This window comes from Muntiacus reevesi, chromosome 7 (assembly GCF_963930625.1).
Source record: "Muntiacus reevesi chromosome 7, mMunRee1.1, whole genome shotgun sequence".
Classification (NCBI taxonomy): domain Eukaryota; kingdom Metazoa; phylum Chordata; class Mammalia; order Artiodactyla; family Cervidae; genus Muntiacus; species Muntiacus reevesi.
The window spans coordinates 98,021,353-98,036,738 of record NC_089255.1 but is presented as its reverse complement, the minus strand read 5'-3'; the positions used below and the strand labels follow the sequence as shown (position 1 = coordinate 98,036,738).

The window sequence follows — 15,386 nt, the reverse complement described above, 5'->3', positions numbered from 1 at the left end:
TGAATTTTATGCCGTGTAATTTATCTCTCAGTAGAGCTATTCTTTAAAAATGATACACTGTATACTGGTAATCCAGACAGCATAAAATTGGTGAAATGATAGACAAAAAAATCAACAGGGGACTTCCCTGGTGGTTCAGTGGTTAAGAATCTGCCTTGCAAGGCAAGGGATGCAGGTTCAATCCCTGGTTTGGGGGAATCAGGATCCCACAGGCTCATCCAGAGAGTCTGCGAGCCACAACAGGGGAGCCCATGAGCTGCAACGAAAGATCCCACACGATGCAACGAAGATCTCATATGCCTCACCTAAGATCAGATGCAGCCAAATAAATAAATAATCTAAAAAATTAGTGAAACAGCATAGAGAGCCCAGAAAAAGACCCACTCAACTATAATCAACTGATTTTTGGCAAAGGAGCAAAGGCAATCCAATGAGGGAAAGGTAGTTTCTTCAGCAAATGGTACTGGAAAATTATGGACATCCACATGCTAAATATATGTGCATATATGGACACAAACCTTGTACCTTTCACAAATATCAACTCACAGTAGATTGTAAACCTATATCTGAAATCCAAACTAAATAAAACTTCTGGAAGATAACAGAGGAGAAAATCTAGGTGACCTTGGATTTAGTAGTGGCATTTTAGAGACCACACCAAGAGCACAATTCATTAAAGAAAAAATTGACAGGTTGGACTTTAAGGAAATTAACAACTTTTGTTCTATGAAAGACACTGTTAACAGAATGAAGTCACAGACTGAGAAAATATTTGCAAAATAGATATCTGATAAAGGACTTGTATCCAAAATATATAAAGAACTCAAAATTCAACAATAAGAAAACAAATGACTCAATCTTTTTGACAAAATGACAATAGATCTGACCAGACATTTTACCAAAGAGGGTATACAGATGGCAAATGAGTGTTAAACAATCGATATCACGTGTTAGTAGGAAACTGTAAATTAAAACAGCAGTGAGACACCACTATACATATTAAATGACTAAAATTTAAAAAATTGATAACACCAAATGCTGGCAAGGATGCTGAGCAAAAGGAGCTCTCATTCATTGCTGGTAGGAATGCAAAATAGTACAGCCACTTTGGAAGACAACTAGTTTAGTAGTTTCTTACAAAGCCAAAATTAATATTTATTCTTACAAAGCTATTTGTAAATAAAATATATTTACTTAGATATTTCTTAACAAACATACTCTTACCATACAATCCACCAGTTCCTCTTACTGGTATTTACCCAACGGAGTTGAAAACTGTGTGCACACGAAAACCTGCATGTGAATGTTTATAGTAGCTTTATCCGCAATTCCCAAAACTGGTAAGCAACCATTATGCCTTTAAATAGATTAATGAATAAATGGAATATTACTTAGCAACAAAAGGAAATTAGCTATCTGCCTACAAAAAGATGTGGGGGGATCTTAACAGCATATTTCCAAGTGAACAAAGCCAGTCTGAAAAGTCTACACACTGTATGATTGCAGTTGTATGATATTCTGGACAAAGCCCAACTGTAGAGACAGTGAACAGATGAGTGGTTGCAGAATTCAGGAGGAGGGCTAGCGGACTAGATCTCATTTTTAGGGCCATGAGTCTGTTTGATGGTATCAGTACGATACTGTGATTGTGGAAGCATGACGCTGCATTTGCTAAAACTCATAGACCTGCACAATGCAGAGAGTGAACCCTAATGTAAATGATGGACTTTAATAAAAAATAAAGTAAATAAAAACAAAAGAAATCATGGTGAAACATGGTGCAGTTCTTCATATCCCAATTTCATCTCAAGAAATCTTTGTTAACCTGTAGCAAAATTTTTCAGAGAAGGCAATGGCAACCCACTCCAGTACTCTTGCCTGGAAAATCCCATGGATGGAGGAGCCTGGTGGGCTGCAGTCCATGGGGTCGCTACGAGTCGGGCACGACTGAGCGACTTCACTTTCACTTTTCCCTTTCCTGCATTGGAGAAGGAAATGGCAACCCACTCCAGTGTTCTTGCCCGGAGAATCCCAGGGACGGGGGAGCCTGGTGGGCTGCTGTCTATGGGGTCGCACAGAGTCGGACACGACTGAATCGACAGCAGCAGCAGCAGCAAAATCTTTGGCTGGTCCGCGCCTTCTGTGACAGAGTTGTCACCTCTAGGCTCCCAGGCAGGCTGTCCTCAGTGTTGGCTCCCTGCGGAAGGAAGTGGTTTTTCTCCCTCCCATGGAGCACGTCCTCTGTCACCTACAGCTGGAGGGACTGCAGTTGGGAGGGGGCCGTTCTCACAGGGATGCGCGGGGCTCTGGGTCGCTTGCTGCCCTTTGGCTTGCCTGCTCCCCTCTCTGCAGTGGTACCTACTCTGAAAGGCAGCAGCTCCCTTAATGGGTGGGTGTTGCTTTGGGGGCTGAAGACCCGGGTTCTGATCTCTGTTGTGCTGTGAACTGCCTGTCGGGTTTGGGGCATATCTCTTACTTTCCCTCGATGGTTCTCAGCTTCTTCATCTATAAAGTGAGTGCGTTTGCCAGGAGACCTCTCAGGCCCCTTCCAGTTGCCGATCCTGACTCTCAGAGCGGGCGCTTCTCTCACACTCTTCCATGGAGGGGCATGTGTGCACCTGTGTGTCTCCCGGCACTGGCAGCGGCGCAGACCCTCCCCGCGGGGCTCCCTCTCTGCCTCCGGTTGTAGATGGAGACCCAGAGCCCGATGGGCCCCAGGCTGGTTGCCCAGGACAGGGGCTGAGTCTGGTGCTGGGTTCAGGCAACAGCTGCTCCTCTCGGCATTGGCGTTTTTCAGCCTTTCGTGCTTTCCTATCCCATCGTGGGCCTGAACTCTCTCTTGGCAAGGGATATCGCCTCTATCTCCAAAGAAGGGCCCAAACTGCAAGGTTCTGGGTGTTTTCTTGGCCTGGAACTGAGAGGTGGTCTGGAGTGTTGTCACTGCAGAAATCTAGGCCGAGAGTTGGAAGGTTTTCCTGGTAACTGATGCTCCTGAGTGCAGTTAGAAATGTTTTATGTTCACTCAGTTAAGCGTACATTTTAGAAGATACTCGATATTCTTTACCTTGTTCTGTGCTGTGCTGGAGTGCGTTGCCGTGCTCCCCTCCAGGGGATCTTCCCAACCCAGGGATCGCACTCAGGTCTCCGGCTTGGCAGGTGGATTCTTCACTGCTGGGCCACCTCGGAAGCCCTGGCCTCACTGTACTTACTTATAAAATTCCCGAAGGATCTTGGGGCATGGTTGAATGAGAAGCTCTGTCAGGTCTGAATGGGATCCTGGTGAAGTACCTGATCAAATTCTCAACCTGGATGTCAGAGTCAAATGGCGCTTTCTGTATGTTGAGGGGCCTCTGTCATCCATAACCTCTGGATTTTCTTTCTGATGCTCTGTTTTGATGTTCCATTTTGTCCTTAGAGAGGGCAGAGAATCTGCTTCGCTCATAGTATCTGGCCCTCTAGAGTAATACTAAAAAATTAAGTCACATAAAAAACAACTCACCCAGTTTCTGTATGTTGGTTTTTTTTTTAGGACTTTGTTTAGAGAAGTTGCCTATTTCTTCTTCTACCAGCAGTCTCCGCGTGGACCGGGAGCAGGACATCATCACCTGCTATGAGAAGGCGGGCGACATCGCCCTCCTGTACCTTCAGGAGATAGAAAGGGTGAGTGAGGATCGTGTGTGTGTTCATTTGCTAATATTTTAAAATTTAAAACCACATCATAGAGAACTGTGATAAACCTCTGAGATAAACTGTGATAAACCACTGAGAGACAGCCTTCAACTTGTCTGTCTCTGGATGCAAAGCTTTCTTATATTCTTAAACACTGAGGAGAATACGCTGGTGAATGTGGCTCCTTGTGAAAATAGACAGGTCAGTGTTGGGGAAGCATTTTAACATCCTCTGAACAGAAATGACAATATGTATCCATTTATGCACTCAGCGCCCTGAAGCTGACTAATCGTTCCTGTTCTCATACGCAAAACAGGTTGAGCTGTATTTGTACCGCTATTCGTACATGGACTATGTACATGGGCTGTGTACCAACACAGAGTACATCTGGGGTTTGGGAGGCTCCGTGGTCATGCCAGAGGTCTGTGGGGACTCTCCACCAACCTGCTGGGGGCAGGTCATCTGGGATTGTTTACTCCCAGCAGTCAGTGGTTCACTGATGAGGTGGAGATGAAACCAACAGCTGATCAGAGGGCCATGTGAGCAGAGAACACGTGAGCCAGGGGCCGCGTGGGCAGAGAACGCGTGAGCAAGGGATCACGTGAGCAGCGAACGCGTGAGCAAGGGGCCACATGAGCAGAGAATGCATGAGAAAGGGGCCACGTGAGCAGAGAACACGTGAGCAAGGGGCCACGTGAGCAGAGAACACGTGAGCAAGGTATCATGTGAACAGAGAATGTGTGAGCTCACGTGAGCAGAGAACATGTGAGCAAGGGGCCACGTGAGTACAGAATGTGTGAGCAAGGGGCCACGTGAGCAGAGGACACATGAGCAAGGGATCACATGAGCAGAGAACGTGTGAGCAAGGGATCACGTGAGCAGAGAACGCATGAGCAAGGGGCCCTGAGCAGAGAATGCTTGAGCAAGGGGCCATGTGAGCAGAAATGTGTGAGCAAGGGGCCCTGAGCAGAGAATGCTTGAGCAAGGGGCCATGTGAGCAGAAATGTGTGAGCAAGGGGCCCTGAGCAGAGAATGCTTGAGCAAGGGGCCATGTGAGCAGAGAATGTGTGAGCAAGGGCCACGTGAGCAGAGAACACAAGAGCAAGGGGCCATGTGAGCAGAGAATGTGTGAGCAAGGGCCACGTGAGCAGAGAACACAAGAGCAAGGGGCCCTGAGCAGAGGATGCGTGAACAAGGGGCCCTGAGCAGAGAACATGTGAGCAAGGGGCCACATGAGCAGAGAACGCGTAAGCAAGGGGCCCTGAGCCGAGAATGCGTGAGCAAGGGGCCATGTGAGCACAGAATGCTTGAGCAAGGGGCCTTGAGTAGAGAACGCGTGAGCAAGGGGCCACATGAGCAGAGAACCCATGAGCAAGGGGCCACGTGAGCTCAGAATGCGTGAGCAAGGGGCCTTGAGTAGAGAACACGTGAGGTAGGGGCCCTGAGCTCGCACCCTCAGGCAGAGGAAGCTGAAGGCTGGCTGAGGCTGGGGAGGTGTGGGCAACTTCTGTTTAGAAGGATCCCTGTCTTTTAGCTCTGCTCTTTGTAGTTACTTCCTTCACTTCTCAGCCTTGATTTTCCCATCTATAAAAGGAGCAAAATAATGGGTGCCTACTTCATGGAGTTCCTGTGGGGATTGTAAAAGGTTGTGTCAATAGACACTCAACCCAGATGCAGGAACATATCGGATTCTTGGTGAATGACACATTTCACCAAGAGCAGCAGCTCCTGGCCATGTCTGGCCCTCCCAGTTTGCTGGTGGTCTCACCACGACTCGATCCTGGTATTTCTCCCTTCATACTCAGAAGTGTTTCCTGCGAGATTGCTTGAAGTGGTTAGAAATTCTCTGAGACTTTGGGTTTGGTCAGAATCTTGTTTCCCATCAATTTATAGGTTCTCTCTCTGCCTAAGGATTAGAATGTTAGTTGCTCAGTTGTGTCGGACTCTTTCTGACCTCACGGACTGCAGCCCACCAGGCTCCTCTGTCCATGGGATTCTCCGGGCAAGAGTATTGGAGTGAGTTGCCATTTCCTCCTCCAGGGGATCTTCCCGACCCAGGAATCAAACCCAGGTCTCCTACACTGCAGGCAGTCTCTTTACCGTCTGAACCACCAGGGGTTGGAATAGAGAAGGGCTACCAAGGTCCTGGTAGTTTTCTTCTTTTGTAAATGTGCAGACTGGAAGTAATTTCCTTTCTGTAATGTGTTGATGTGTGTGGCAAGGATCAGAATTACCTTTCAGGATCAGGGAGGGCAAGGTGAGAGCCTCAGAGAAGCGGGGGAGAGGGCCAATGGAGAGGTGTCTGGCCTGGCTCACGCCAGGATGGATTATAAACCATAGTTCATGATGTCCAGGAATTCAGGAAGCTATGTGGCTGTCTTGCCAAGATGTTGTTCTGTCAGAAGTCTGCTATGAGAAAGGAATTATTTCTTATTCAGAATTTATGATACAATCTTTAGAGAAATGCTCATGCAGTTTGCTTTCAATATCTACATGATTTTCACCGTCTGCCTCCCTGACAGCCAGTGCTTGGCAGCAGAGAAGTCTGCTCACCTCAGCCAAGTGGTTCTAGTGAACCCACACAGTCCTTGACACTCAGGGGACCTTATTTTGTATTTTACTCTCTGTTGTCAAGGTAGGGCCCCCTCCTCCAGGCTTGGAGAAAGGAGGTTCATCTGTGTGTCTTTAGTGACGTGGGGATTGGCAGATCTGGGTATACTACCTCCTATATTCATTTAGAACCACCTATTCACCACTGGTTCTTTAGCCAGACCATCAAGGAGACTTATATAATCATTGCTGTCATTAAGTCATGTTCAGTCATTAAGTTGTGTCCAACTCTTCGCAACCAATGGACTGCAGCACGCCAGGCCTCCCTGTCCATCACCAACTACCGGAGTTTGCTCAAACTCATATCCATTGAGTTGGTGATGCCATCCAACCATCTTATCCTCTGTCGTCCCCTTCTCCTCCCACCTTCAATCTTGCTCAGAGTCAGGATCTTTTCCAGTGAGTCAGTTCTTCACATCAGGTTACCAAAGTATTGGAGCTTCAGCTTCAGCATCAGTCCTTCCAAGGAATGTTCAGGACTGATTTCCTTTAGGATGGACTGGTTGGATCTCCTTGCAGTCCAAGAGACTCTCAAGAGTCTTCTCCAACACCACAGTTCAAAAGCATCAATTCTTCGGCACTCAGCTTTCTTCATGGTCCAACTCTCACATCCATACATGACCACTGGAAAAACCATAGCCTTGACCAGACGGACCTTTGTTGGCAAAGTAATGTCTCTGCTTTTTAACATGCTATCTAGGTTGGTCATAGCTTTTCTTCCAAGGAGCAAGCGTCTTTTAATTTCATGGCTGCAGTCACCATCTACAGTGATTTTGAAGTCCAAAAAATAAAGTCTGTTACTGTTTCCACTGTTTCCCCATCTATTTGCTATGAAGTGATGGGACTGGATGCCATGATCTTCATTTTTTGAATTTTGAGTTTTAAGCCAACTTTTTCACTCTCCTCTTTCACTTTCATCAAAGAGGCTCTTTAGTTCCTCTTCCACATAATTGTAGGATTTAAAATAAATATTTTTCATGATTTTGAGAAAAGAGTGATCACAGGATGTTAGACTGTGAGAAGAAGATGGAGGCCCAGAAACGGAGAGCCCATGGACACACAGGAAGTTGGGGCCAAAGCTTAGATTAGAACTCAGCCCTTCTGACGCCTAGTTCATCATCACTTACTTCATTATCCCAGCCTGCTGCCCGTAAACGTGGATCCTATAGTTCTTACACCCTTGTACACAGAAAGTGCTCAGTAAGTATTTGACCGAGCAAGCCGTTGCTCTCAGCAGCGTGGGGGAGGCAGCATCACTTGGCTCAGGGTGCAGTTTCAGGGTATGCGGGTGACATTGCCATTTCTGACCCTGATATTCCAGGATGAGTTATCGTTCATCAGGCACCACTTTGGGCCACCCCAGACCCCGGAAGCTGCAGTATTAGCAATGAGAGAGACTGAATGAATCAGACATCTGTTTTGACTGTAGTAGATGTTCAAAAAGTATCTGTGATTAATGAGAAATCTGGAGGAAAGGTGACCTTCCTTAAGTGGCCACTGGGGCTTGGTAAATGTTCAAGAGCTTTTAGGAGGCAAGACGATGGGTGCTCTGCAGAAGAAGCTACCTGTTCGACCTTTTTTTTTAAAACTTAAATAACTTTTAAGAATTAGGCTAAATTGAAAATAAATGTTAGGAAAATAAAATCTGGAAGAAGTAAAAGACTGGGGCCAGCTTAGGTAAACAGTGCCTTACTTTTCCGGGCAGGTGACCGTCTCAAGTAGAAAAGCCCACGTATCCTGTTCCTGTGTTAGTTCTGCTGGGCAAAGGCAGTCTTGCAGTGGTTTCCGCCTCATTTCCCAGCCATTGCATAGCGAAGCAACTTCTGTGCGCCAGAACCTTTGGGCATTTTATTCATTAGCGTTGGCTCTTAATATCATTCACTAGCAAGGATAAGATTGGAGGAGCACGTTTGAGGAGAAATTGGAATGTTGTGGACAATGGTTTTTCCTAATCTAGAGCCACCGGCTCGCGTTTTTGACACAGCCTCATTCCCTGAGCTTTTCTGAAGGCAGGTGTGTTCAGCGATGTGAGAGTCCTGTGTTTCCTGAAGGGCAGATGCTCTTGGCGAAGGGCTGGCTCCCCTCCAGGGGGCTGACTCGTGCTGTGAGAAGCAGCAGGCCGCGGGGCGGCGAGCGCCCGGCTTGGAGTCCCGGCCTGGCCGCCCCGGGCTGTCGGGCCCCGGGAGGGTGCCGGCCTCCGACCCTCAGCCGTCAGGGCAGCGGTAGGGGTCGATCCGAGGCTGTTGCGGGCGTCCGATGGGCTGGCTCCTGTGCTCGCCAGCGGCGTCTGCTGTTCTTCTTCACTCCCTAAGGCACGCCGGCTCTGCGGCCCCGAGGACTGTGGCCCGCCAGGCCCCTCTGACCGTGGGCCGTCCCAGACAAGAACCCCGGAGGGGCTGCCCTTCCCTCCTCCAGGGGGTCTCCCCGCCTCGGGGATAGCACCCGTGTCTCCTGCGTTGGCGGGTGGATCTTCACCTGAGCCGCCAGGGAGGCCCAGGAAATGTTTGCTTTGTTGGCGTTGTCTGCTCCTGCGTCCCCGGGGAGCGGAATCTTTCCCAACCCTCGAAGATTTCCGGTATAGAAATAGAGTATTTCAGAAGTGCTGTTTTATTTAACATGTTCGATCATTTTAAGGAGCTACTTACCGAGTAGTGTTTTTCAGGAAGCTGGTTTGTGTCTCTCTGTCTGGACGCTGACGGGCGGCCCCTGGCCTGGGGTCCCCGTCCTGCCCGGGCTCCGAGTCTGCCACCGGCCCTTGCCCGCGGCCCCGCCGCTGGCATCCCTGCGCTTCAGCCTTCCGTGCTGGTCCCGGGGAGCGAGCCAGCGGGCCCCGGCGCTCCCCCCGGCAGGACGGCGCCGGCCGGGAGCGCTCTCCGCTTGTCCGGAACGCGGAGGCGGCGCAGGGCCCGCGCGGGGAGCCGCGTGCTCGCTCCTCGCCGTCCGCGCCGCTGGCGCTCACGGGCCCCTGCTCAGGCTGCTCTGGCAGCTCGTTCCCAAAGGGGGATGAAGGTGCCTGCAGAACGGTGCCTGTGGGATCATTTAATCAGAGGAGTCAGGTTAGCATAGCTGGAGATGACACGAGTGGCCTGATCAGCTCCCCGCAGCCGGCGGCGCTCGGCCAACAGGGAATGGCCACCTGCTTCTCCGGTGCCGCGACAGGAGCAAGGATGACTTCGCCCTCGCCTGCCGCACCAGCCCTGCTTGCCCGGCGCAGCCACGCCTGTCCTCGGCGCATCGGCCGCCGGGGTGGCCTGCTTGAGCGGGCGCTGCGCCCGGGCGGAACCTTAGCTTCTGCTGACGGTCCATTAGAAAAGCGGTTCAGGCCGAGTTACGGGGCCCGTAGCCGCCCCCACGGGCTGCTCCGGCCTGGAGTTTGGAGCGGCCGCGGCGGGTGCGCGGAGCTCGCGGGCCGGCCTGGAGTCTGGAGCGGCCGCGGCGGGTGCGCGGAGCTCGCGGGCCGGCCTGGAGTCTGGAGCGGCGGCGGCGGGTGCGCGGAGCCCGCGGGCCGCCCGGGGTCAGGCCTCCCCAGGGGCGCAGGGACGGGGCCGGGCGTCGGCTTCACGGCGGGATTAGACGCGGGTCACTGTGTCTGGACCTGTGAGCAGAGGCGCTGGGAGCCGCCCTCGGCGCCGCTGACGGGACGGCAGGGCCTGGCGCGGGCCCCACGGCTGCGCCTCGCCTTAGAGCCCGGACGGTGCAGACGGGGCGGCTTCTCCCGCCCCTGCCTTTTCGCTCCAGCCCAAGCAGGCTTCGTGGAGTGCCTCTGAATAAATCGCTTCCTTACGGAAATGTCAAGTCCCTGGCCAGGGCGCTGTTCTGACTCTGAGCCTGCCCTCTCCCTGGCTGGAAAAGGAGGCTGAGGCACGCTTGAGGCGGAGTTAGAAAAGCCTGGAAGCCAGGGGAGAGCGGAGCTGATTCTAACTTTCTATGTGCCGTCATCATTTTACAGCGTTAACGGGTGCTGCGTCTGTCTTTTTTCAGTCAACGTTAGGTCCAGACTTCAAAGAGGGGTCTCCCTAGCCATCCGGTGGTGAAGACCCCCCTCCCAAGGGCCGGGAGCGAGAGTCCCCCCTGCCTGGGCCCAAAGCCCAACACAGGACTCGGGTGCGCCTTTGCAGCAAATCCCGTAAAGGGTTTAGAATGGTCCGCATCAAAAAAATCTTTTCCAAAACCTAAAACAAACAGAAAACTTTACTTTCATGACTATGTAACATGTTATTAAGTGGACGGCCTCTGTGATGTGGTTCACTTACAGCTGGGGATAGCCTGGTTTATAAGCTGTTTTTGTAGTTATAGCCTGTGATGCCGCCTTCCTTCAGGCAGCGTTCACTTTGCTTGGCATCGTTTCCTAAGGGCTGGTTCCGGGAAGTGGGGACATTTTTACGTTCGGGTTACCAGGTATGGTGCACAATTGTCTTCTGCAAGTCACACCGACCTCTTCTACCTTCGGCAGTGCAGAAGGGTAGAGGTTGCTTTGCGGTCTTGGGTCTAGGGTTTCAGTTACTTTGCTGATGTGCTGGGTAAAAACTGTTCCTTGCAGTTTTGGTCTGCATTTCCTGTTAGTCAGGTTGAAATTCTTTCCATCTATTTGCTTATAGCCCTGATTCTTTTCTTTTTTAATTTAAATCACAGCGTTATTGAGATATGATTCACATACCTTAGAATGTATCCATTTAAAGTGTTCCATTCGGTAGTTTTCAGTAGTGGCCGAGTTGTGTAATCATCACCAATATTTAATTCCAGAACATTTCATCAAACCCTGTACCCATTAGCTGTCAGTCCTCATCTACTTCCAGCTTCCCCAGTTCTATAGACTTGCATATCCTCGACATTTCCTATAAATCAAATCTTATAGCACATGGTCTTTCATGACTGGCGTTTTTGGCTTAGCCTAGTATTTCAAGATTCCTCCATGTTGCGGCACATATTGCTACTTCATTTCTTTTTAAGCCAAACACTATGCCGCTGTAAGGATATACTACATTGTATTTATCCATTCATCATTTTATCATTTATCATTTGGATGGTTTCTACTTTGGGCTATTACAATGATGCTGTTATAACTATTTGCATATAACATTTTCTGTGGACAAATGTCTTCATATTTCTTGAGTATAGTCCTGGGAGTAGAATTGCTAGGTCATGTGATAACTTTATGTTTAGCCTTGTTATATTTCTTTTTTGTCTCTTTATACTTTCTCTCTGATTTTTGGATGTAGTATTATTCTTACAATTTGAATAAAGCTTTTACATCATAAGTATGTTAACCTTTTATCATGTTTGCTCTGAATAATTTCCCAATCAGTAATTTTCCATTTTTAAATTGTTCATAAATTTTAAATCTGTATATAATAGTTGAATCGGATTATCTTTTTATTACATTTATTTCATAGTTTTAAAGCTGAAATATTGGGATAAACCTTCTCTAGGATTTAAAGAGTTTTCAGCCATTTTCCATATTTTTTAAAAAGAACTTTCAATTTCCAAAATCTTCTTGGGGAGATTTATTTTTGTGTGTAATGCTAGATATGACTCCAAATTAATGTTTTCCTCAAATTTCAGTGCCACTTTAAAAAGATGTTATCTTTCCATTTTCATATTTTCTGTTATGTATTTTAAGTCATTAGTAAAACTTTAGACACAGTAGTCATTTCTGGCTTTCCTGTTTTGTTCTGCTAATTTTATACTCAACCAGCATGACGCTATTTAATAAGTACTTCTTTATGATATGTTTTAACATCTGAAAGGATTAGTAACTACTTATTTTTTAGGATATCCTTTGTCCTTTTCTGTTGATACTTCTAAATGTATTTCAGAATAATTTGCTTCTAGAAAAATTCTCTTGGGTCTTGGTTGAATTTTTATTAACTTTATACATTGGTTTGGAGAATTGCTTTTAGTCTTCACTCATCTGTGACCATGGTACCTCCTTCCATTTTGCAAGACCTTTTGTTTTACAGATTTCAGTAGATTTATTATACTCCCAGGTCTTTTCTATTTGTATTGCTTTGTGTATAGGATCATTTTTTTTTTTTCTTTTCATTTTCACATATAACAAGACTTTGATTTTTTTCAGTTCAATTACAAAAATATTTAATAAGTGCCTTCTTTGTTCTGCACACTGTTATTGACCCAAGGGGCATGAGAATGAATCAGCCATAGAGCGTGTCCTTGGGAAGCTTAGTGTTTTCCGAGGACACTGGTCCGTAAGCAGTGTGCGGGCTGCTTTGGTGGGGAACACTCAGAGAATCCTGCAAGCCCAGAGCAGGGTCTTAGACCAGTGTGGAGGTTCAGAGGTGGCTCCTGGAAGAGATGACCCCTGAGCCGAACCTTGAAGACTGGCAAACATAGCAATACAGGATTATTAGCCACAATACTAAACTCTATAAAAACAGAGTTGATTCTTTTCATTTTTCTAAGAATATGAACATATGGCCGAGTCTTTCTTCCATTCTGGATTTTCCATCTTATCTCTTTCATGCACTATCTCCAGACTTTCCTAAACCTGTTGTAACATAAAGGTGGTGGAAAGTATCCTTATTTTGTTCCTACTTGAAGGTGATACTCTATTAGATCTCCTGTAAGGATTTTAATGTTTATGTGCTCATTAAGTTTTCCGTTTGCAGTTCACAACAATCTAAGTATGTATTATTATCCCCAATTATTCAGATGAAAACAATGAACATCTGAGAGATCAAAGGATTTGTCCTAAGTCCACACGTGGTGAGGACTGTCAGAACCGGGCCTTGAACCTGGGCCTTTTGACCTAAAATCGCTGGCCCTGGCCGCTTGCTCTCACGCTTCCTCAGGCGTGGGGTGTGTGCTTCTGCCCAAGCAGGCTGCGCTTGTTGGCAGTCCTCTCGAAGGCAAGTGTTTATCCACAGAACAGGTGGTGGCTTCGATGCTGCCAGACAACGCTGCTGCCCAGACCCCTGTGTTAGAGGCTCTTTGTGAGGAAGGGATTAAGTCGAGATGCTTAGATGTCAGGGCGAACTCGGAGCTGAGCTATTCCCTCTGACTTCTCCCTGGCGTTCTTCTCGTCCTGCCTCATCCTGGCAGTTCTGACCTCTTGTCTTCTGGACTGTGCTCTGTAAGCAAACACAGATTAATAGAACAGACGGGGAGGAGTTGGACTGCAGAGTCAGGAGGACCTGAGTTCCAGCACCAGCCCTAACACTTGTCAGCGATGTGATTTGGGCAACTCGCTCAGTGCGGCAAAGTCTCAGTTTCCTCTTCAATAAAAAAGTAATAGTGTGCATTTCGGTGGGTCTTTGTGGGGGAAATTAATGACATAGCCTGTGTGCCTACAGAGTGCCTAATGCCTAAGAGGTTATTTTCTTATGACATTTTCCCCTGCGTTTCTTATTGTCCCTGCAAATGTATTCATTCATTTATTTACTAAGTATTTTATTCATTTACTACATTTACTATGTGTAGTGTTTGCTTCCCCTGCATCAGACACTGAGGTACACTTTGAATGTGTTAGTAAATGGGGTAGACGTGGCCCCTGACTTTACAGAAGTTACAGCACTGAGGAGGGAGGGGCCAATAATCAAGTAAAAAATACATTGATAAATGCAACGGAGGAATAGAACAGGATGCTGTGAGAGGGAGTAATAGAGACAGACCTACCTTATGGCAGCGGTCTGGGCAGGCCCTTTTGAGAAGTGGCCATCGAGCTGAGGTGAGATGAGAAAGCACCCAAGAGTCACATGGTCCAGGTTGTTGTTATAAAAATTATCCAACTGCTTGTGGAGGGTGGAGAGGAGGTTAAGGAGCTAGAGAGGATGTGGAGACTGTTTTAGGAGGCTATTAGAAATCTAACAGGAAGTGATGAAGGTTGTAGTTGTAGAAATGGATGTATACACACATTTGAGAAATAACTAGGAGGGAAATAGTAATAGATCAGGTGTGAGGGAGTGCCAGGGTGTCAGGGCTCAGCCCCCGGTGTCTGATTTGGACGGTTGACTGGGACAGTACAGTCAGCCCCTCGGCACCTGCGGGCCTTGCTTCCAGGGCCCCCCGTGGACTCCAGCAGCTGCTGATGGTCAAGCCCCTTAAGATGGCGCAGTGCAGTCATCCCTCAGTGTCTGTGGCGTGGAACCCGCGGGGAGGGCGGGGCAACTGCATTTATACCGTGGGGGTGATGACAGAGGCCTCAGTTTGTGCAGAACCCGGGCTCTAGGAGCACAGTCACGCTGAGAGGGTGTCTGCTGGTGGAAGTTAGGTGGCTCCTCTCCCAGGGGGCATGCTAGGGGCTAGGAGAGTGATGCTGGAAAGGGGCCCTTGTGGACAGCCCCATTCCTGAGGCTCGGGTGGACAGAGCCTTCCTAACCGGACCAGGAGAACCGAGGCTCGCCCCCGCCCACCGCAGCCACACCGCAAGCCCAGCACCAAGCAGTGTGCGGTGGCCCAACTCTGCCAGGGCAGGGGCGCGGATGTGGGAGGCGCCTCCGAGCAGGGCAGGCCGGCCGCTGAGCACGGAGGGAGCCCCCGGCGTCCCGGCCCACGGTGAGAAGCTCAGCATCCCCGCGCTCCAGGGTCCTGCGGCCTGCGGTGCGCTGGAAGCGACTCCAGAGACGACGAAACCCAACGCCAGCTCACCTACTGGCCGGGCTGACTCGATCCCCACACTTAGGGCCTGATAAAGGAAGTGCCATTTTCAAGTGTAAATGTTATTAACCTCACTTTACTTCTCTGTACACAGTTATCAACATTAAATGAAAATTATAAAATACATAAACGCATATACACCACCAGGAATAAAACAAACCACTGTGAAGAGTAATAAATAGAACCCAAACCAGAAACGACCCCGGAACTGTCAGACAGGAACTTTAAAATATCCTTGAGTTATAAGCTAAAGAGTATTGTGGAAAAGATATGTAACGTGCAGGAACAGATGGAAATTTCAGGAAGGAGAAGGAAACTATAAAAATGTATAACTGAAATGCTAGAAATAACAAAACGTGACGTAAGAGACAAAGAACTTCTTTGATAGCTTATTAGAAGACTGAACACAGCCAAGGGAAAAACTTTCATTTGAAGATAGGTTAATAGAGATGATTCAAATGAAACACAAAAAGGAAAAAAGAGTGGGAAAAAAC

At 48.2% G+C, this 15,386-nt stretch overlaps 1 protein-coding gene across 6 annotated transcripts in view; it reads left to right on the top strand.

The window, feature by feature from the left end:
• Positions 1 to 15,386, top strand: part of TTC7B (tetratricopeptide repeat domain 7B) — a 266,980-nt gene that overhangs the window by 67,595 nt on the left and 183,999 nt on the right. For all 6 annotated transcript variants that reach the window (XM_065941200.1, XM_065941203.1, XM_065941202.1 and 3 more), the window contains exon 4: positions 3,530 to 3,660. In XM_065941200.1, the coding sequence (XP_065797272.1) occupies positions 3,530 to 3,660 (131 nt within the window). The remainder of the gene's footprint in view (positions 1 to 3,529; positions 3,661 to 15,386) is intronic.